The following is a 23367-nucleotide window of genomic DNA, read 5'->3' as shown; positions in this document are numbered from 1 at the left end:
AATAATAAAATTCAAATATTACCTTTTATCACCCAACGTTTGGTGTCACATTGTACTTGCTGAATGTTATCTTTTATGCATTTTTTTACCTTTAAGGATTTCAAAGAGCCCCGTAATTAAAGAGTAAAATAACAACCATTATATTTCAACCATGATGCACAGGTTCTATTATTATCCATGCATGCATATCATGCCAGTGTGCATTCAGACGATTTTAATTATGTTCACATATCTAGGAGACTTGGTCAGAACGTAAAAAAACTCATGACATGTATTGAGCTAAGTTTCACTGCAATAATCGTTTGAACACTTATTTTCTTAAATGAACAATGTTATGCCTGTTTTCAATAATATCGATTTAATTATTGATGAATGTGTGCTGACGACCTGGACATTTAATTAGTATTTTTTTTTATCAAAGTGGCATTCCATTGCGAATTGTTCTTATTAATATTTGAGTAATATTACCACAGACCATCAGGCTACAAGTATTCTTCATTGAGGTAGCTTGAGCTGATATCCTCCACTAGAGGCATCTCTAGAGAGCCCCTCTAGATAGGGCATTTGGCCTACTCTTCCACGCTGGCCCAGATGATTTGGAAGAGATTCGACAACCCACAATTTCCCTACCATACGACACTTTTCAATCAATTGTTCATGCAGTGTATATGAAGAGACAATGCCAATAATGTAGTCATCCTTTTTTATATGCACTTACAAGGAGTGACTTCACTTCATTATCCCTCCTACTGTGTGCTCTAGCGAGCACCATCTACACGCTTCTCCACCTGTTAATGAGGATCCCGAGGATGGACTGCGAGAGCAATAGCTGAGAATGCTGTTAAGTAAATACCCATACCTTTTATAGCCAGCAGAGTACAACTGAATTCAGGAAGCACATCCGAGTGACTCAACGTTATCCCGCCATCCAGGCACGTGAACAGAAACGAAATAGCTTGTTCTGGCGTTAAATACTAAAAACCAGAAACGACTGAAATGCATCACTGGTCAGGTGATGTGTCACTTCGTTTTGCCTGTACGTTAATCTGCTTTTAGAATCGAAAAGTGGAGGCGGAGAGGCTCTTCCTGAAAGCCATAGACCTCGACCCAGCCAAGGCAAACACCTACATGCACTACGGTGAGTTTGCAAAACGCCAGTGGCCAGATTGACCGGAGAAGGTTGTGAGGTGCGGCGTCCACGAGTTACAATCATCCAATTCGATTGGGTACATTTCATAACAGTGAATTGCAATATTGTGCGCATTGTGGCAGAGCGCTTATTTCGTGCCCTATTACCTGGGGAGTTATGAGTTTAAGTCCTGTTTGGAGGTCGACTTGGCTCATCATCCCACTGTGATTGTTAACATTTATACAGTACCACTTTGTGGAAGGTGAAAGGTGGCTAAGGGTGGAACGGGTCCCTGCCATAAGAATGTGGAATTTCTACCACTAACTCAGGGGCCACCAAAGGACAAGACTGCCGCCTATTTGGGCAACGAGGCACTTTGACCTTGACTATGTGTTTGGCTGTTGTATTCAACGAATGCAAGTTTCTTCAGCACGAGGCCATTAAGTTATGGAGGGCCACAGTATTGAGTTTTCCGACCTATAAAAGGTAAAGATGCACCCCTGTAATCACTTGGGCGTGTCACTGCTGGCAGAAGACCATCCAGAGAAGGAGCCCTGTAGAACTTTGCTCGCGAGGGTATTCGGCCTTCTCTTGCACGCGAGCCAAGAGGAAGAAGTGGGAGTACCCACACCTAACCACCCCACACATGACCGGCCATTTGACTAACTGCGGTATTACCTATTTTTATGCTGCCAGGTGGACAGAGGATTTGAAAAGCAACGTGTACATTTCTATGGGATCTTTTTGTAAGAATAAAAATTATGAAAAATAGAATAGGCTTTACAATTTCTGGCAATAAACCAGGTGTTAAGATGTTCAAACACCAAAAAAATATTTTCTTCGAGGCATCAAGTCTGCTTGAACCACACATACTGGTGGAAAAAACATGCAAACAAACATGCTCTGATAATATATGCATTGTCTTTGAAACCGATTGACCTACACCAGAGACAGGCTTCTTTATGGCCTTGTTTCGACAGTTTTTGATGTGGGAACATGCTTTTCCACAAGTATGTGTGGTTAATGCAAACTTGATGTCTTGAAATAGGTATCTAGTTAGCGTAAATCCTCCTCTTATTTTCAATTTCCGTGCCAGGAAATCAAATTGCACTAGCGGCATAGTGGTTATACCATGGTACCATTCCCTACCACCAGTGTTGCTCTGAATCTTGCTGTAATGCTAAATATGTGGCTGGATTTCCTCATGGGTATTTAACCGAGCCAGTTTACATGGAGTTTATGACTGCTCCCAGATATAAGGACATGGACTTCTTACTATTTACTATGTTTATTTTACCAGGTAAGGCCCACTGAGCTCTTTTACAGAAGCGACCTGGCTACAAATGATAGTTCAACGAAGTGGCTTATAACGGGGAAATTTATAGCAGCCAAATACTTTAAAAGCATGTTTCTAAATGTGGAGGGAAAAATCGGAGGACCCAGAGAAAAATCCACACGACCACGGGGAGAACATGCAAGCTCCAAATATATACAGGCATTAGAGTCGGGATCGAACCCACGACCTAATGTATACCAGGCGAGGTAGTTAACATATGTTTGAATTGTGAAAAATTACTCGCCAAATAGTGCACACATTGTCTCGTGTATTCAATGATGCAATTGCACACACTGCACTTTTCATTCAACATTGGTGCTGGGTCGATGTTTGGGCGTTGCAAAATGTGATGGTTTTTACATTAGTCGCAATTGCTTTGAATGTGCATTGCATATTGCAGCCTGTGGCAGTTTGTGCATTATTATTGTTCATTGACTGCAGATAAACATTAACAGATGACAGGACTGTGAAGATTTTCTTTCTATACTTTTTTACAGATAAGAGTGGTCCTCGTGATAAATGAATTACATTATATGTATTATTGCGGAAAATAGGTTATCGATAAAAAGTTTCCATCATGGATGATAGAATGAAACTGATTCCCTGCATTTTTTTCTTGTTTTCAATTTCACTGCAACAGTGTAATGTTGAGCGCGATGTAGCACAGCCGTGAATCTCGCACCTGCTCTCAGAATAATAAAATACGTGATTTTGGCATTCAGTACTTGTTAACGCCACCTGTAGCACTGGACTCTCCAAATTAATGTTATGTTGAGCCATGCCTGATCGCCTCAAGCCAATGAACGCACGTTGTTTGCCACTGTTTGGAGAGCCTCACTGCGCTTACTTCCCAGTCATTGTGCTTTGCATTCCGTACGGTATGGTCCACCAATCGCACTTGTCCACCATAGGCAGCCTCTTCTTCCCTCATTCGATTCGTAATGAGTTGAGAAAAAGGTCTTTTGTAAAAACAAATTTCCTAACGGTTGCATTTTCTATATTAACACTTCCCCAGTTGTGCCATATATGTTGTATTACTTTGTGTTATTTTGGTGCTTGAATTGGTAAACTAAATGCGGTGAAAAAAATCTGAATAAGCTGCTTGTAAATTAACATTCTAATCTTAAGTTTATACATATATGTGTTGTGCTCGACTGAATAATCACAAGTGAATTATCATTTTTCTTTAAAGAAGCAACACGTGAATTTAATTAACGTGAAAACCAATCATCATCGTGATAACCATCATCTGTTAAAGCGTTCCTTCATCTGAGATGTCACCATCTCAGGTGCTCTGAATCCTTCATTATTCCTTCTTTCGGTACTCTAGTATGCACAGTTCCATCACTTGTGCTGGTGTTCCACCACTAGTTTTATACATCAGTTACTGTTCCTTGAAGCAAATTGTTCCTTCATTGTTAAAAGGTTTGTTCAGTATTGAATAGTTACTACTACGTAACTCTTCATATGCTTATTTCAAAACTGGTCATCAGAAAACATATTTAAAATGTAATTCTCATCAGGCTCCATTGTGCTAAGTTTATTCTCCAACCATTATCCACTCTTTACACACCTCCAGTTAGCACGGTTGGCTACGTACGGTGTGAAAGAAGTTGAACGTACATACATGCTATCCCTCTTGACTCCCTGTTTGTTCTATGAAGAAAAGCCATTGCCTGAAATGTTACCAATTGCCTTTTCTTCTTGTAAGGCAGTGTTATTGACAAATGTGTTGAGTTCTAACAGCATTGTACGTTGTCTAAATCTAACCTCATCTTCTACTTTACTGACATTATTCTATATTTAATATTTGAGTGCATGGAGAGCCGAGTGGTTATCATACTTGCTATTCAGCCTCAGTTCACAGGGTCTATTACAGATCGTGTGCCATTATTCACAGGTGTAGACCATTTTGTTGTGCTAGCACAGCACAAATTTGAAAATTACTTTCAACTAAAATGCATTAGAGAGCTCGATTGATGTATTGTGGAGGCAGTTTCCAGTTATATACAGCAGGAAACTGCCAATTCAGTGGAAATATCAACAATTGATTGCTCTTTTCAACCAAGTATCAGCAAACAGTGCTTTTTTGCCAACACATGAATCAAATGCAATAACTTAAAATAGCAGTTTGTTTATCCCTGGGCATAGCCAGCTTTCTCTTACAAATAATGCACTTCATGTAAATAGCCTGTCAGCTTTGATGCATGTGATATATATATGTGTTGTTGTCAAGTGGCCCATATTTTAAGACTGGGGTGTTACGGTTTTGGTTTGGGCATCAAAACCACCCTGATGGACCAGATCTCCCCAAAGCCCAAGTTGCCACCAAGGGAAGCATTTCCGCGTGCGCTCAGACATTGAACCTCTCGGACCGCCCCACGGGGCTTTTGTGCGCAGCTCAATTTCTGGTGGAACAGTCCCGGTTCCTGGAGGCGGCGGGTGTGGCCGAGAAGGCATCGCAGCAGGACAGCACCGACTTTGAGACCGTCTTCAGCACAGCACACATGTGCAGGTGAGAGAGTGGAGGGTGGGATGGGGGTGTACTCCCACACAATTGGGTCACGGATTGGGAAACGTCAACTCTTTGGTAACTTATGTACCAGTGTCTATATTGCCAACAGTGGGGCAGTAGTTTGTAAAGGTGATTGGTTTTTTCTGCAATGTGAAGATATGAACCCAGTCCAAATTGTCTCAAAGCCAAAATTAACGTGTGGCAGCGTTCAACTTCATTGTTAACTAACAAAGTAGGTTTTGCTGATTGTTGGCACTAAGCCAGTGATGGAAAAATCTATTGCTATGGCATGTTATATATATTGTGATGGCAGGGGACAATATGCATTGGGTAACCAGTCTTGACATCCCAAAACATGGTATTCATTTATCGACCCATAAGGAACGTTGGGTTGCATTTGACCGCTCAGATTGGAGTTTGCAGCCTTCTGATTGTGAGGCGGGGGCTCTGCAAGCTCAGCCGCTCGCTTCTGTAATAGAATATGCGCAATTGACAGAGACGAAGCCACGTGGTCATGGTGTGGTATTGATCTGTTGCATGAGTTAATTGATCATTTTCACCATAAAATCCTGCAGTGGCGAATTAGATTAGACTGGAAGACCACAATCCTTGTTTTGTGTACTTACTAATCTGCCTTCTCATAATGCTGCTGTCTGTCCATAGGATGGCCACTTTATATTTTCCAGTGACGATGAGCTTCAACCCTGATTTCAACTCGCAGCCTTCCAATTCTGCAGCAAGTGATCTACCAAAATTTCTACCTACTTCAATGTGGAATTGCTAAAGTTTTCTGTTTGATAAAAAAAGTGGACATTAATACCCTGTGACATACCTTGCAATTATAAGCCACTGCGTGTCGGTTATACCGAATACATTTTTTTCCTTCCGAATACGTAATAAAAAAATCTTCATCTCTTCTTTTTACCATGCCTTATGTAAGTCAAAAGGCTCACAATGTGTATGAGATTTTAAATCTGATCACACAAATTTGGCACTATTTGCTGTTGGCGATGTAACAACTTGTCTCAATGTGACGGATTAAGTGGATTATCCATTTCTAAAGAGCTGAGTCTCAGGTCATTTTACTTTTAAATTCGCAGTCAAGTACACTTTGAGAATGCCTTTTTTTATCATTGGGACGTAACATTGCTTTGTAAAGGGTACTTAAAGTTTCCACGAGGATATTCAGAAAATGTAGGAAAACTGGTCAACAGCGTATGTTTAGGAAACTAATTTCCCTACAATGTATTTAACCATGTACAACCGCAGATGAATGATTTATGGATTATGCAAGGGACATTTACTTACATATGAATTATTTCTGTGTAAATATGTAATTTATTTACTTGGGCTGTGTGGGATGAAGCGCTGACTGTCCTACACTTGTGAATTGCGTTTTATCTCCATTAAAATCCACTTTATAATCGATGTCATATTTCAGCAATCCTCCATGGAAATGATTGGTTGTATATTGAAATCCAACTGTTTGCACCATGCACACCGACTCGGAGGCATGTACAGCTGACCAGTCGATAATTTATTAAGTGCAGAAAATAGCCACACAAACATATTCTCCAGAATAACATTCGCGTCGTATCATTCTGTTTCAATTTGTAAATGCACTTCCATCGGCGAGGCAGCACGTGATCCAGTGATATGACTGCACGGTTACGTACTTAAGCAGGTGGAGTTGTATGACAGGCTGTAAAGGCTCCCAATTGTCTGTCGTTACCTTGGAAGAGACCGAGTGAGCTGACCTGTCGTGTCTGTCTGTTGAGTAATGTTTCTAAATCATTTATTCAATTAAAGAAACCTGTGCTGCAATGCATTAAAGCACCTTAACAAAGTGTGGGATTTCCACAATGGTGACTTCCATTCATTTGAATGCAATCTTTCTGGGCTTGAACTGACAGGGGTAAGACAGTGATGCTTTTAACTTGAATATAAACGCGTGTGCTCCTGTTACCCCAGCCTGGAAACGATGCTCCTTTCTGTAACGTGGCTCAAGGGAACGTGCTGGTGCATAATTGGGGTGTTCTGCAATGGGTCATGTGGGACGTAGCGGTTGCTTGTTGAAATACATTTATGTTGCAGTCACACATGGTGATAAATGACATACTAATCATGTTGCTGCTTGTAGTTGGTGCATTTGAAGACTGTCTGTCTCACTTGTATTTATTAAACTCTTTCATTTCTTGTGCTTCATTGGGGGTTATTATAATGCACCAAGAAAATCCTGTGTGTATGTGTGATTAATAATATGCAACTGAATAGCAAGTGCTGTGCTTAGAACATTTCAGAACACTGAAAGCGAATAATTTCTGAACTACATTTGTTTTCGTGTTTAGATTTTTTGTATTATCGTGCACTGCCACATTAAAAATAATGGAACATAATAAATAATGCATGTTATTATGGCAAACAGGTGTTATTTAAATAGACAGGTTCCAACAGTAGGAATATGGAATTTCTGCCATTGATGCAGGGATGTCGACTGTGGCGAGCACTGGCCCGTGCTCATTTTAGGAGGAAAAAAACGATTTTGGCTTTGAGATGGAAGTCAGTGTAATCCTGTGAACACAGTATACATTTTCCACGTATAATACCGAGAATCATTCAAATCCGTTGAATTGCATTTTCAGGAGAAAAAAAACTCACATGCTGCGTTTTTGTTTTCTCTACAAACAGGCAAGCAGGACTGAACCACGCCGCAGAGAAGTATTACCGGCAAGCAGCCCAGCTTCGGCCGAATGTAAGCTTGCTCTACACTCACGCTAGGCCATTACTACTTCTTGGTGGGAGGCAAGGCAAGGCTCAGAAGGAGTGCAATGTTATCTGGGCACCGCGGTGGCGAGATGTTAACTCCCTCTCCTGCTTTACAGGAGGTTGTGGGTTTGATCCCGACCCAGACGCCTACTGTATATTTGTAGTTTGCATGTTCTCCCTGTGGTCGCGTGGGTTTTTCTCCGGGTCCTCCGTTTTTTCCCTCCACATTTAGAAACACGCTTTTAGAGTATTTGGCAGCTATCCATTTTCCTGCAATAAGCCACTTCGTTGAGCTATCATTTGAGGCCAGGTCGCTTCTGAAAAAAGAGCGACGTAGCTCAGTGGGCTTTACCTGGTAAAATAAAAATCTTTACTTTATTCGTATCCAAGGCAATGTGCTGCAGGGCACACTGCTTTTCAAATCACAGGAATGCTATTTAACGTTAATTTGAGGACATTACGGCTATGTTACACATATATGCGCTGTTGAGTATTTTTTTAATGGCTTGGCAAACTCCACATCAAGCCAAGTAAATGCAAAAGGAGATATCCAAATAGTTGTATAATGTCAAACACGGATAATGAAACAGGGCTTTTCTGTGTTCCTGATGTCCTAAATACTGGCCAGGAGCATTATGTAGTCCATTGGCTTTTCTGTGTCAACAATCATTGCTTGCAAATACTGTAGATTAATTTTATCAATTTAAATACACAATCACCCGAATATGATTGGCATTAATTTGAAGATTTTTTGTATAACATTCAAATGCCAACATGTAGACTTGGGGCTTAGTAATATTAAAGCAGGTAATCCCAATGGGTGATTTTTTTTTCTTGGCAAAATAGAAACATAAACAGAATATATGAATTGTTATAATGAGCGAGCAGCACAGGGGCACAGTTTACAACTGGGTTATCCGATTGTCTAAATAATAGATACATGTAAACAAATGCTGCTGTAAAGCATTTGTCCAGAAGACCCATAAGCTGTCGGACGTACATGTTATGTTCTTTTTACATACTGACACAGACCATTGTCTGCTTATTTGTAAATGTATTATGGACCATTCGGCCCTGGCAGCACGTAATAAATTATCTAAAGAATGTTTTGCTGCATGTAAAGTACGTCATATATTTACAAATTATAGTCATTGGATTTCAGCTGGACATGTTTACATTTTAAAACATATATAATATGATGGTTTATGTGCAGTTATTGGTGACCAGGCCGAGACCACCACCGCACTAAACTTGAGGACCCGGTTTAATCACGAGTGGCTTCTCAATTTCAAACCTAGGTTTTGAGCCTTGCTAGCCAAGTTCCGTAATAGATATGAACCCCCTCATGCATCCAGCGATCTCTACTACTGTTCTATTAAACGACACGTTGCTTTGAACACGTGAACTGTATAAAATGGGATGTGTTTCACCTCTCGAGCACCGTATCACGCTGCCAAATTACAATATTTATGTTGGATTTCGTGGTGGTATTGTGATGCCATACACTCTCTACTTGCAGTATTTATTTTTCGTAATTGAGCGTGACAGCCAGGCCTTCATGCCCTGGAAATAAAAAAATAACAGCATTTCTATATACTTACAGCTTTCATTTAATTCAATGACGTTTTGCCACCTGTTGTATATTTTATATAATATTCTACGACTGATTGCAATGTAAATGATTGTCAGTTTCAAAACTGTGGTGTGGCAAGTGTGCCATTGTTAAACTTGGTGTCATATTTTCAAAGCTTAGTTTAATATAATTTGTGACAACTCTGGTGTTATATGAGCTCGGGTTGCCACTTTCAAAACGTAATCAAAGGGGTTGGTGGCGAACACGAACTAAATTCTGAGAAATATCCAGGGTTACAATACAGAATTATAGTTGCCTATGAGGAGGTAGTGAGAAGGCAGGATGCTGCTAGTGGTGTAATGGTCAGCACACCGGATTTCCAACGCAGAGATCTCCCAGCGTGGCAGTTGAATAAATGGTGCACGTCCGCCCGTCCTCCGAGCAGTATAGATTGGAAGGCCACAGTTGAATGACAGGTCACGTGTTATCAGTTAAAGGGTGGGTAAGCCCACCTTTTCCGAGATGTATGTATGTTCAACTTCTTTCACACCGTGCGTAGCCAACCACGCAAATCGGAGGTGCAGTGGAAGGGCAACAAACTAAACACTTAAAGCAGTTCTAAAGAAACGAGTTTTCAATCTAGATTTAAAAGTGCATAGCTCCAGTGGCTTGCTAACGTCAGAAGGAAGAATTTACAGGCAGCGTGGAAGAGCAGGCCAAATACCGACAAGTGGGGCTCTCTATGGAGGTTCTCTCACCACCAGTGGCGTGAGCAAGACATGTCAGGGCTTGGCTCTTACCCATGAGAAGGGAGTAGAGTCTGCACATTTTTATTCTCATTTATGTGGGTTATTCGTTTCCTCTAAAACCAAAAAATGCACTTCGTAATGAATTGACCACATATCCCAAGCAGGATCCGCTTGAAAGAATCAAGAGACTCACTCGTGGCTTTCCTGAATAACGGATTTATATATATAAATGTTTTAACATTACTGAAAGACGTATTACTGGAGGTTCATGTTATTTAAAAAAAAACCCTACATTATGCAGGAGTTTAACGTCTGCCAACACAACATTGCTTGTTTAAAATATTGTTTAACACGACTGTGTACTTCTATATTTAATTTATAGTGCCTGATGGTTATTTTCCCATTATACTATGGGCTGTTTTGACATTGTTAAATACAATGCAATGGAATTAGTTTAATTGAATCATGTACCCATGGCTTACTAACATGCTCCAGTTAGCACGGTTGGCTACGTATGGTGGGAAAGAAGTCCAAAATACATCCATAAATTCTGTTAAGTGTTCATGCTCTCAACTATGTATTGTTACACCAGAAAAACTGTGAAAAAGTGGTTGCCATTCTGTATTTATGGAAATCCTTCCAGGCAAGTGATAGGGAACAGTATAATCTTGTAATGGTTTTAATAAAGAATATCGTATTTTAATTTAAATGCCTTATCCTGGTTTTGGCTGTGATTGCAAGTGTAGTTAGTTGATCCTCATTAATGATAACAATCTACAACCCTCTGCAGAATGAAGGCTTCCCTGTCCTAATGTCGTAGGGGTTGTTTGGCTATAATTCACAGGTTCGCATATATTACACACCACTGATATTTCCCGCGGCTGATAACCTGAGGATGTTGCGTTAAAGCTCAGTGCACTAACTACTTCACCACCGCTTCTCCTTACCCCTGCTGAGTGTAATCGTACATCTGTTCAACCTGCAGTTTTAATTGCTTGATGTTAAGCAATGTATAAGTATCTAGCCAAAGATATAAATAGGTGGCCTGAAATATTTAAGTCTGCATTTTGAAATTGCTTTAACGCACGAGTGAGAGCCAGTCCTTTTAAAGCAAGTATAATAAAATGTATGGACTTTGTATGATTAATTAGGATAATGTATGACACTGGGGAAGCTTGTGCCAACGATTCAACAAACCTTTTTTTATCTTATCCAGGCTGTGTTCCTAATATAGAAAATATACCACTTTACAAACCATACGTGCCTAGGTTTTCAATGTCATTTTTTTTTCAAGAAAATAAACAGTACTTGTTATTTTAAGAGACTTCGGTGATATTTGAATTGTTTTTGCCTGGGGGAAAATGATCTAATATAAATATTATTTTTTATTATGTTGCAGACTTTTTTTACCAGAAAAAAAATCCTATATTATTTTTTAAAACATTCTAACTCAAGAGGGTGAGGTAAAAACAATTAAATTATCATAGTTTGTTGTTTTAACTGTTTATGAATGGTATATTCTGATCGGGAGCATACGAACATTTAGCATAAAAGTGTTTCTAGAATATTACAGTGGTGTACTAAATATAATCAAAATCTCTATTAGTCTATAATAGTGCAGACATATTTCAATGAACATTTGATATAACTCAGTACATGAACTGTACAGTTGTATGCGAATCTCCATATTTGACTCATTTGTCAAACCTGTATCTTTATCCCACCAACAAATGCACAGAGAAACTTGCGTCTCAAAGTTTGCTTTCAGTAAACTTTATTCTTTAACGATGTGTCGTGGAAATCCAGATCTGAATCTAGGGTCTCTGTGACACTTGCTTTTGTGCTCAGGGAACTGGACCACCGGGCCAACTGATATAGCGATCTCCTGTTCATGCCAGAATGTTCCATGAGGCGGTGGTGCTGTTTAGCCAAATTCTACCAGGTACAGTACTCAGTTTAGGCCGTTTTGACCTAGGGGAGGTCCGGGACAGGTTTATATACTTATAGTCGCATGTCTTGTGGATGCCCAGTTGTTGATTTTGGGATGGTAGCTCAATTGCTACCTATGCCATTGCTGCCCTTTACATCAATGCCCATAGAAACACCACGTGCCCACAGACCCACAGACCCACTGCCTGCTTTCCAACACTCAGTCTCAGTCAGTACTTGCTGATCATTCCTAGCACTGTCTCTGCTCTTGATTTTCACAGTACACGCAAGCACTCACACTTTCCTCAAGGCTATGCGGTAGGTGGGAGAGTTAATTCAGAATTGTGAAGTCTAAAGTCATTTCGAAGCCCCACGCGATGACTCTGGATGTATGCCAGATTAGATTTATTCCACGAGATATGTATCCATACTGAAATCAAATAAAGGGAACACAGTATAGAAGTGCACAACGCGAATATTGTATTGCCTGTATCACGAGTGTTGTGTGTGACCATGTGATGCATTGTGTGCAAGATGTGAGCAGAGGTTAAAAACTACAAGGAAGAAAAAAACTTGTCATCATTTTACCACGCCTGAAACATGATTATAATATGCTGCACGTGCTCGATTACACCTAGCCAACTGCATGCCTTCAATGAATAAATGTAAAACACACACACTGCACATTCACTGTAAGGATCTGCGTAGGTTATATACACTTTCAGTGTTATGACTTACACTTCCCATTTCACTTACAAGAGTCCCCCCCCCCCCCCCCCCCCCCATGGGTAAGTGCAAGCTCACGTGGGGCGCTGTGGGCATTGAATAAGGAATGGGTCTATGGAGCCATTTCAGTTTACCGAATCCAACACAAGGTCAAGCAATATACATTTCTGGTATCCGTAATCGGTGTATTACTGTGTGTTTACTGCAAATGCAGTTTGTTTAGCTATACTTGTTAGGCTAATAGGACCAGGCAAAAAGCTATACATAAACAGGAAATTGTGAGGATATACAGTACACTGTGTACTTTTTCCCTTGGGTAGATTGTATTGTTTCAATGCAATACAAACTAGTGAGTGAACTGTGGCACAGCGCTTGACACACTCCAGTAGGAAACTCAGCTTCCTGAGTTCGATTCCCGACCATGGCTAACATCAGTGGCAAGTGATAACCGAATCTGTCCTGAGTCCCCTCTTCACCAACCCGCACTGAACAGCATGATGAAGTATGGTCAGACAACCCCCAGACCAACACGGCCCAGGGAAGACCTTCGTCCAGCAGTGAAATAGCAAAGGCTTCAAGTTATACTTACGTACTATGAATACATAATGTATCCTGTCTAGATACAAGGATGTCCAATACAAATGTGTTAAGAGGTTGCTTTAGCATTCAACTGGATTTTTTTAAAAATCTCCAAATGTTATGTTAACCAGCAATTGTTTCTTGCTGTGGTTGTCCCACCTGATGACGGACGCATGTGTTGTGCCCAAAACGTCGTGATTAAGTTTATTTTATTTTTTATACCTACGTGACTTTACCGAAAGAACCAAAGAGTATGTAACATCTTCTCTTTGCGCATCGTCTGATGACGAGGTGTTACGTCCTCCACGATTGCAGCGATTTTCGTTTCCACTGTAAACAAAGGTGGCAAGCAGCCACTGTTGCTGCTGCTGCTGTCCCACTGTGTGTTAATGTAAGTCGTAAGAGGTCCCCTGCGCGTGTTGTAGGTGAAAATGAAAGACAAGTGGAGTACACTCTCGTGGCACAGGGTCATACAAGCGTGTCCCAATGGGACTCGCTTGTATGCCGGGCGGTGGTGGCGCGTCCTGGTGGATCGTGCAAATGCTGTGAAACTCCCCGTGGGATTCGGGGAGCTTATACCCTGGTTCCCAAGGAGAATGCATTAACGTCAAAATTGTGGACTCCACCTGTTCCGTCTATATGGGATAGAGTGTTTCCCCCTCACATGCGTAGGTTTTCTCCGGGTGCTTCGGTTTCCTGCTAGATGTAAACACTCGTTAATTGGCCAAGAATGCCTTAATACAGCGCAGACCGCAGAGCTTGCGAAAATGTTGGTGCCGGCTCGTCGCGTGGCTGCCTTCCTGCTTACCCGTGGATCAAAGTGCCTGAGTCCTATTCCCTCTCTTCAAGAGTGAGCGAAGACTGTGCGTGTCACTTGGTGAAATTATTATTGTATTAGAAATGTGTGTTTGTGGGGAGCTGCGTACGTAGTGGTTAGTGCACTGTGATAAGAACCCAGTGGCCATTTGCGTGTGATTCACTGAACCAGTCCTGCGTCTCCTCTAGGTTGACTGAGCCTTACATGGGTACTCGGTGTGGTGTGTAAACATCACGAATGGGGAGACAAAGGTGACCAGGCTTAGTGCTGGCTACAACACCTCCTCACACAACATACCATTTTCAAAAGGTTTTTTGACACTAGCACTTGCCTTTTGTGTTCGTGTGAGGAGTCGTAGTGCAGTGGCTTGGAAATTGTATGGCTTTTGGCTGGCCATCGAACAAAGATGGCCACTGCATCGCGAGCCCTCAGATGCTCTTTTGTGGCCATCTAGAATGCTCTTCCGATATTAGGAATGCCACTGCAGCGATGCACTTTTAAACTTAGGTTAAAAACTCGTTTCTTTAGTAATGTTTTTTGTGTCTAGTTTGTTGTCTTTCCCGTGTACCTCCGATTAGCATGGTTGGCTATGTACGATGCGGAAAAAGTTCAAAATACATACATACATTATGATTCCAGTAATGTGGGTTTAATTTTTGGTGCTATACTCATTGGTTCTTTCGGTAAAATCACGTAGGTATAAAATAAAATAAATTAAATCACGACGTTTCGATTGCAACACAAGCAATCATCATCAGGTGGGAAAACCACAGCAAGAACATTTTTTGCTTTTGCTGTGGTTTCCCCCCCTTGTTGATGATTGGTTGTGTTGCAGTCGAAACATCGTGATTTCATTTATTTTATTTTATACCTACGTGACTTTACCTAAAGAACCAAAGAGTATGGATCCCTGCAGTCACGAAAACTTTAAATCTTGGTGCTATATTATACAGCGTTTGTGGAGCGTGGTATCTGAACCTGTCATGGGCCTCATCTAGGTTGACTCAGCCTTAAAACAAGAAAGCTATAGCTGGGCGTGGTCCTTGCTGCACCTCGTTTGCCGCAACAGACTAAATAGTTCTCCACGAACGGCACTTGCCCCTCTCTCGTCTGTGGAGCTACGTGGGTGGGTGGGGAGGATGTGGTCTTTGTCTTTTTGGCAGCAAACCCCATTCTCATATTTGTTTATAATGCAGTGTTGCGGCAGCACACTGTGCTACACTCACTGCAACCCAGGTTTGTATTCCTGAGGCCACGTTGATCGTGAACAATAATCAACTGTGCCTGCCTTGGCTAACTCCATCTAAATGGCGCGAGTTCTTTGTGTGACGTTTTAACATCAGCGGCTAACAGGACTGCCCCGGGTGACGTGTGGCAAACAAGCATCTGTTGCAAGCTGCTATTCTAACGTTTTCCCAATCTCAATTTTCTCTACTCGTTTCTAAGCCACACTTGAAGATACTACAAGAGCAAATTCACCGATTCTTATCACTGTGCAACCCCCTACTTCGGCAAACACATTCACAAATCACCAATACTATATTTACTTCTTCTTGGCTACTTCCCATGTCTGGAATTCCCTTTTATAATCACTATACCTGTTTAACATTAAGCCTAATAATAATTTCCACTGATAACAACTAATTCCTGCTGATGCCCTCCAATCTTAGTCAGGAATTATTTTGCTGACGTCTATGTTTCAGCGTCATAGATAAGACCAGATTATTTAGCATTATATAATTACATTTCCTACTTGTTTATGCATGGAAGCAGACCATTATATAAATCTAATTCACACTTGATGATTCCACGAAAAAATGACAATTGCATTCTTGAGATGCAGTTGCAATGCTCTTATTCAAATTGTGGATTATTAGAGCTACACATTATTTCTCACCAATCACACGCGTAATCATTCTGCCCCTGCTATTCCCAATTCCCAACCTAATGTCTGCCTCAGACTGGCCTGGGAGCTTTTTAAATGAACACAATATAGCTCTTACCTTGATGCAGCTGAAGCAACCGGTTTTCATTATGTTATTCATGCCAAAACATATTTTTGAACACGTGGGCTATTGTCATTGGCTAAATTCACACGGACCACATTGCAGTTGATGTATTTATTATGTTTTATTATTACGTTTGTGTACAACAGCAGAGTTTCAACCGAGTCTCAAGACTATTTTTCAGGAGGGTCCTGTCAACTTTTTTCACTAGGGAGCGGTGTTGCTGCTTTGTGTAATCTCAATTGAGTCATTTGCAAGCATTTTTTCTGCATTAGGACTTTTGTCCAATACCAGTTATATTGTACGTCTTTTTGTAATTATCAAGGAACCCAGGGGAACCCATGCAAAACAGGGGGGCGAACATGCAAACTCCATGTAGGAAAGCACGCGAGGCAGGAGTAACTCTCGGAGCACAAGTGTTACCTCTGCTGCCCTGAGCTGAGGGAACGAATGGAAGGACGACTTAAGAGTTTTATAGTAACAATCATCATCATGCTTAGTGCCGGCCCGCCCACCCCCTCGTGTGTCGTGCTGGCGTTCATAGGTGCTCGTTAACAATACTTGGGCTGGGGTATCTTTGTCGTTGGGAATTTGAGTGCGCGTGTTAATCCATGCATGTCTGTGCTTTGGCAGCACTCAACAGCGCTCATGAACCTGGGAGCCATCCTGCACCTGAACGGGCTGCTGGAGGAGGCTGAGAACCATTACCTCCGTGCGCTGCATCTCAAGCCTGACGACAGCATCACGCACTCGAACCTCCAGAAGCTCCGCAAGATCATGGAGAAGCAGGGCCGGCCCGGGGTGGTGCACGGAGGACACAAGTAGCAGGCGCGAGCGGACACCTTGTTGTTGCTCTCCGCTGCAAAACAACTGTGCTGTCAAATGCAACTGCAAACTGAACAGTGACTTGATTCAAAGTAGTTTGAGGCACTTTGATATGAATGCAACCTGCAAATGAAAATGCGTGCACAGCGAGTGAAGCAGACAAAATACACAAACCTAATAGTGAAAATGATGAACTGAGAGCAGGCAAATCTGGAAAATTTATAATTTCAAACCGGTGTGTAAAAAATATAGCATTTCGGCTGAAACGGAGAAAACATGTTAATCTTAAATTATTTTTATGGAAAATGCGGTTCCCTTGATCCACTTGACATCATTACCCAAAGTCGAGCACTGCATTCATTACCTTGTTCGAACACAATGTGTGGTCTGAACTTTCAAGACACAGTAAAGATAATAACTCATCACTCCATTATCTAAAGCGAGTGCATATTTTAAGCGCGTTTAACACTAGGGAGCCTGCCAAGAGTGTGATAACATCGCAAATCTGTAATTGTATTTTATCCACCATTGTATCATTTAAAAATCACTCAAACGCACGTCTCCATCATGAGCTGATGTAATTTTAGTAATAAATCGTAATTTACAATGAATAGGCAAAAATTGAGCTTTTAAGCTATTTGCTGAAAAATATTCAGTTTCTTTCTATTAAGAAAGTTGGCAGATAACAACCGAGGTTAAAAGGTCAGATACAAACCTATCTGGTACATAAATAAAGCAAGATGCTGGGCCAATACTTGACAGATGTTTAGACTCAAATTACCTGGAGGTAGGGGGTTGAATTGCTTTCAGCCACTGATGTATTTTACATTCCAAAAGACAGATAAGCCATCCAGCATTTGCCAACCAATGGCTGCTAAGAAAAATGTTGCATTGAACATTTCCAGAAGATGAAAAGCCTCATTTATTTGCTCTGAATGACCACATTCCCTCTCGCAAATGGGCTCTCGTTGTATTCTTCTGCAGTGGAGTCTGGGCATCAAATTGACCCAGGGATACTCAAGATGGGCGCTTATACCCTTTTAGCAACGTACAGGGTCTGCTATCATTGTATTTCATCTACACTCTAGCCATAGCTACCGTGCACAAGGTACTAATGTTATTTAGCATTCGCATGCCACGTCTGTTTCACTTAAGAGTAACTATGTGGCTGTATGAAATGGATGTATTACTTTTCTATTGTTGCTCTTCAATGAGTTGATTTTTCTTTCAACCAACTCACGCATGTGTGGGCAGCAGTTGGTTCATCGTTTTGTCCATAGAGTTGAATTACTTTGAGTGTGTGGTCTGACTCGAATGTGTATGGTCCACAAATCTCCTTAATACAGTATTGCCACGTGAACTAATTCTGAAAAGGGAAATTGTAAGGTACTCAAAACATTTGATACTAATGCCATTATTGACTTCATGTAAAGCTAATAATTATCCAAGCGTTGCCTATGGAGGTGTCTCTGAAAGCGAAACTTAATTTAAATTGTCTTTTTTTACTGCGTGCCATTATGTTAATGACACTTAAAGCATAATGCTAAATCCACGTTCCCCACGTGCACATTTAAAAATGGTTTTCAAGTCAATTGTCGCAGCTGTGATGATTGTGTGAGGATATTAAATGCTTCACACCGGTATTGAAGAACAATTACAATGATACCTGCTGGAAACTCCACGTCGATTGTAAAGGGGTTAAGGGGTCAGAGTTGATGTAACTTTGTGATTGCACGTGCAGTCTCAGATCCCATTGTGACTTATAGTGTCATAACGCAAGCCATGAAGAGTGGCCGAGCCCTTAAAACCTTATACATGATGCAATATATAAAAACAAGATATGATAACTTCGATTTCCTTATTGCGAGAGTGTGGCGCCATACCAAGTTAAAATTTCGGTCAGAGGTCAACACAATTTATCATCCTGCAGAGGTGAATAAGAACTGCTTTTTTGGGGGAAGTCAGCAGTGGATGCAGTGACCTTTCAAAGGAACTGCCCCCATCATAGAAATGTGGAATTTCCTCCAATGGTTCAGGACTGTCAACGTAGATCAGCACGTCACCATGTTTGCTTGAGGAGGCAGACATTTTAACACGTAGGCTTTCGCGACCATTATCCATAATACAGGTTTTTTTGGGTTAAATCGCACAAGTATATAAATGTGTCGCTAAATCCGCCACCACCCGACACAGCCAATTAGTAAGGTTTGTCACGTAAACAGAACATGCCAATTCGTTACGAGCGCCAATGTGTTTGACAGCAAAGCCACAACATTTACAATCTGAGTGCGATGATTCGCCAGTAATTACAACTAGCTTCATCAGGCAACAGCCATATTTGTGGAGAAATCCTCCAGTTTCGTTCCTTAAATAGAGTGGTAGATGTGGTGACATCGCCTGATGAAGCTAGTTGTAATTACTGGCGAAACGTCGTACTTAGATTGTAAATGTTGTGGCGTTGCTCTCCAACACACCGTTGTGCTGTACTAGTGACGAATTGGCCACGTTCTGTTTACGTGACAACCCTTACTAATTGGCTGTGTCGGGTGGTGGCGGGTTAAACGACACATTTATATATTGACGAGATCTAACCCAAAAATACCTGTATTATGGACAAATAAATTAAGTTTACCCTGATTGTAAGTTGTATTTGAATCTTGAAATGTAGGGTGGTTTAAAAAATATACGTTTTGTAAAATGAATAAATCCATTGTACAAGTTTTAATTGAAGTTAAAACAGAAGATCCAGGTGATGGCATACTGGTTTGAGACAGCTTACATTATTTTAGATCTTGTTACCATGTCGAGAACTCAGAATGTGTTCTTGAAAGGTTTTGAAAATATCTCAAGCACAGTAGTTTCAATGTCGTGCATTGTCTTCAAGTACTCGGAAATGTTGCTAAATACTTGGATGGTTCCAGATTTTTTGGAAACATTAGTTTCTTTACACCATACAATCCTGCCAACTTCAGAACGCATTTGTGATTTTTTAAAGTGTACAATGTAAATTTGAATCCTTTTTGCGACGTAAATCCCTTCATATATTAATTGCAAGGAATGCATAAGCACAGCAAAATGCCATACGATCAAGTTGTCAGCCAACTTTATTAACAATGCCTTCAAAAGAGTATCGAAATTAAAGTCAAATCCAACTTTCAAATAATCTTACATTCAGGACAATGGCCTCAGATTGCTACTTTAATGATAATTTATTTTTTGACAAAAAGCACTTTTTTATGTTGGGGCATCTCGGAGTGCTTTAAACACAATATCACATCTCATCTCAAACATTTGAAAGGGCACCCCCAGTGGCAGCTGCCCTGGGGGGTTCGAAGATGTTCAGTACCTAACCTACAATTGGGCATTAGTCTGCCAGTGAGCAGCGATGATTGCTATTTGTAATCCTAATTTAGTAATTTGCAGCTAATATTCGAATTTGGCAAATTTGGACCGTCAAGCCAGCACACAATGGCCTACTTGTTTTGTATGACATCAATGGATCTTTGATGTTCACTGTGAAGCAGACTGCTTATATTTTATGGTTAACACACCCGTAGTAATAATCAAGCAGGCATCATTTAACAGTGATGTCACAGGATTGTGTGCTTCTGATTCCGTACCATTTCTCACGATAAAAATAACACCGTGGGTGCTCTGAGTCACATTCAGTGTGAAAGGTGCAGTTTTAGCAATAATAGTTTTAACAACGAAGACTCGCAGCTTACAATTATGCTTTCACAAATTACTCTTTGGCCAAAAGACACACTTCTGCCATTCTATTCACATTGTCAATAAGCCTCACACTCTGGTTGACAACAAACATTTTGGCTTCATTGTGCATTCAATTATTTGAATGTTTCAATATCCGAAATGTCTATATTGCAATCATGAGTGCACAATTGTAAGCCATGGGTGGATAACGTTGCAATCATTAAAATTGAATTTTATTCGATTCAATTTTCTTTGAATATTATTTTGAATAGTCATATTTCCTAAACGAATGGCATAGTGAATTTACGAAAGATAACGATAAGACACCCAGATACAACTGTATTGTAAATTATCTTGCAGCAATGGACATAAACGTTACTAAAAGCTGGTTTGTACCGGGTATGTTGTACTCAAGAGTGGCATCTGAGGTGCACATGACAGCACACATTTGAGCTGAACACGTCTCATAATCCCGGAGAGAGGAATTTGCTTGAATACAAAAAACTTCATCAATAATTCTGGAACTCTCCAACGCGTGCATTCATCCATTGGTAAATACAAAAAACTCCACACATCAGGGACAAAGCCAGTGTCATTGCTGGTACCTATTCAAACTTCACTTTTCACCTCAGAATCAATGCAGCACAATCTGAACAAATAGCAAAGCCTGTAAATTGTTATTGCGTGCTTCTTATTCCAATTACAACTTAATAATGCAGGGCTCTCTATAGAAAATCTAAGCATAGTACATGAAGTGGTCATCATAGCCAAAGCGATGGACACCGTTGCATCTCTGCTTCTCCCAGATCTCAAAATTGTTGCACGGTCGACACCTGACCCGTAACGTCTGCCCTTACCATGTCTCAATATCTGGCTGCTTTAGGTCTTGTCCTTGGTTGTGGGCCTGTCTCGAACTGACCTCGATCCCACACAGATGGCACACTCATTTTAACCTTCTGCACCTGGCTAAGTTTACAGCACCTTTCAGCCTTGTTCTGATTTGTTAATCACAAATTGTTTACCCTATTCTGCCATTAAAAAAAGTCCTTGTACATGGACAGTATATTCAATGGACAGCAACAGCTTCTCTGCTCATTATTTTGGGTTTCCAGCTCAGTAATTATAATAACAGATATGATTTAACATAATTATTGTATATGTATAAATAAGTACATATCTGAAATACTTGCATTTTCAAAAATAATATTAACAGTTACAAAGGATATTTCAGTTTTAAACTAGCCAAACGAATTATTATATCTTATGTTTACAGTGATATGAACAACAAAGTATTTGCAATTTGTTAATTTCATTTAAAACAATGGTTTTAAATGTTCACTCATTTTTGTTTTGTCTTGTCTATATGTTACCAATATATCAACAAAACTATATAATTGGTGTGGTGGTATAAACGGTGGACACAGATTTGGCATGTTTTGGACTTATTTTTAATTCTTTTATGTTTCTGTCATAAAGTTTATGTTCATTCTGTATGATGAAAGCATGAACATTGTCGTGAATGGAGCGTTGTTTTATGAGTGTGGTACAGTGTCCTATAATTTGTTTAGCGAGTGAGTTTTGAGTCAAGTACATTGGTTGCCACATTGGTGCAAAGACTTGTGCAATATTTTTTTAACTAAGCTAATTGCCTGTAATGTATGGTTAAAAAAAATGAAATTTGGCAGCGGTTGGCACAGTTGATGGTATCAATTTAAAAATGTGTAATTGATATTTCAAGAATAAAGTTAAATGCTTTTTAAATGTGTGGTCTGCGTGACTTCGGTGTTAGTACAGTCTATCTAGTTGCAAACTTCAAACAATAAGCACATCGTGCTTAATATAGAAAAGCTACAAAGCCTTGGTTTGTAGGGCAGCAGGGTGCCATTAATGAGCTCCTCGTGGGCTCCATTCGTGTAGAGTTTGTTTTCGGACTTTTGAGGAATTCTGACGTGACCTGGAATTTCCACGAGAGCTATTACGCCAAATTAATGTTCAAGTTTTTGGTCGGATTTTCGAGGTGGGTTGAGTGGAGCCTTATACTGGTAGGAACGAAGTGGACCAGCCACCAATAGATTATTTCGTCCGTCCGACCGTCCGTCCGTCCCTGTAGCAACATCGCCCCCTACTGCAAACACTTGGCATGACCCTACAATAACCTTTAGACTCAGTGACGCTTTCCTGGCTAAACAAGTGTAACATTCCCTTATAATTCCCTCAGATAGCTTTTAATTAAAACATTTAAATTAATGAGGCTTTCCTGGCTAAACACGTGTAACATTCCCTTATAATTCCCTGAGATAGCTTTTAATTAAAACTTTATTCCCTCATGTTTTTAAATAGAAACATTTAAATTTAAAGCTTTTACATTAATAATTAAAACATTTGAATAAAAAATTAACTCACGGCGGCGTAAAGCCTACAGCCAGGCCTAAAGCCTAGAACTAGGCCTGAAACTCTCCCTTCGTATCGTACCCCCGCGTGTGTGAAAGGGAGTTAATGTTTAACAATGTTACATTCCCTCATGTTTTTAAATAGAAACATTTAAATTTAAAGTTTTTACGTAAATAATTAAAACATTTAAATTAAAAATTAACTCACAGCGCCCTAAAGCCTACAGCTAGGCCTAAAGCCTAGAACTAGGCCTCAATCTCTCCCTTCGTATCGTCCGATTAGGTGTAGCAACATCGCCCCCTACTGCAAACACTT

At 40.4% G+C, this 23367-nt stretch overlaps 1 protein-coding gene across 1 annotated transcript in view; it reads left to right on the top strand.

Moving 5' to 3' along the window:
- Window positions 1–22525, top strand: part of TMTC2 (transmembrane O-mannosyltransferase targeting cadherins 2) — a 291797-nt gene extending 269272 nt beyond the window's left edge. The window contains exons 11-14 of the mRNA XM_061564667.1: window positions 1057–1138; window positions 4866–4980; window positions 7669–7732; window positions 16759–22525. Of these exons, the coding sequence (XP_061420651.1) occupies window positions 1057–1138; window positions 4866–4980; window positions 7669–7732; window positions 16759–16950 (453 nt within the window). The 3' untranslated portion in view covers window positions 16951–22525. The remainder of the gene's footprint in view (window positions 1–1056; window positions 1139–4865; window positions 4981–7668; window positions 7733–16758) is intronic.
- The last annotated feature ends 842 nt before the right edge of the window (window positions 22526–23367 follow it).

The sequence above is a fragment of the Lethenteron reissneri genome, chromosome 33 (assembly GCF_015708825.2).
Source record: "Lethenteron reissneri isolate LAM-NWPU_2019-01 chromosome 33, ASM1570882v1, whole genome shotgun sequence".
Classification (NCBI taxonomy): domain Eukaryota; kingdom Metazoa; phylum Chordata; class Hyperoartia; order Petromyzontiformes; family Petromyzontidae; genus Lethenteron; species Lethenteron reissneri.
This window is presented reverse-complemented; position numbering and strand designations above follow the sequence as displayed.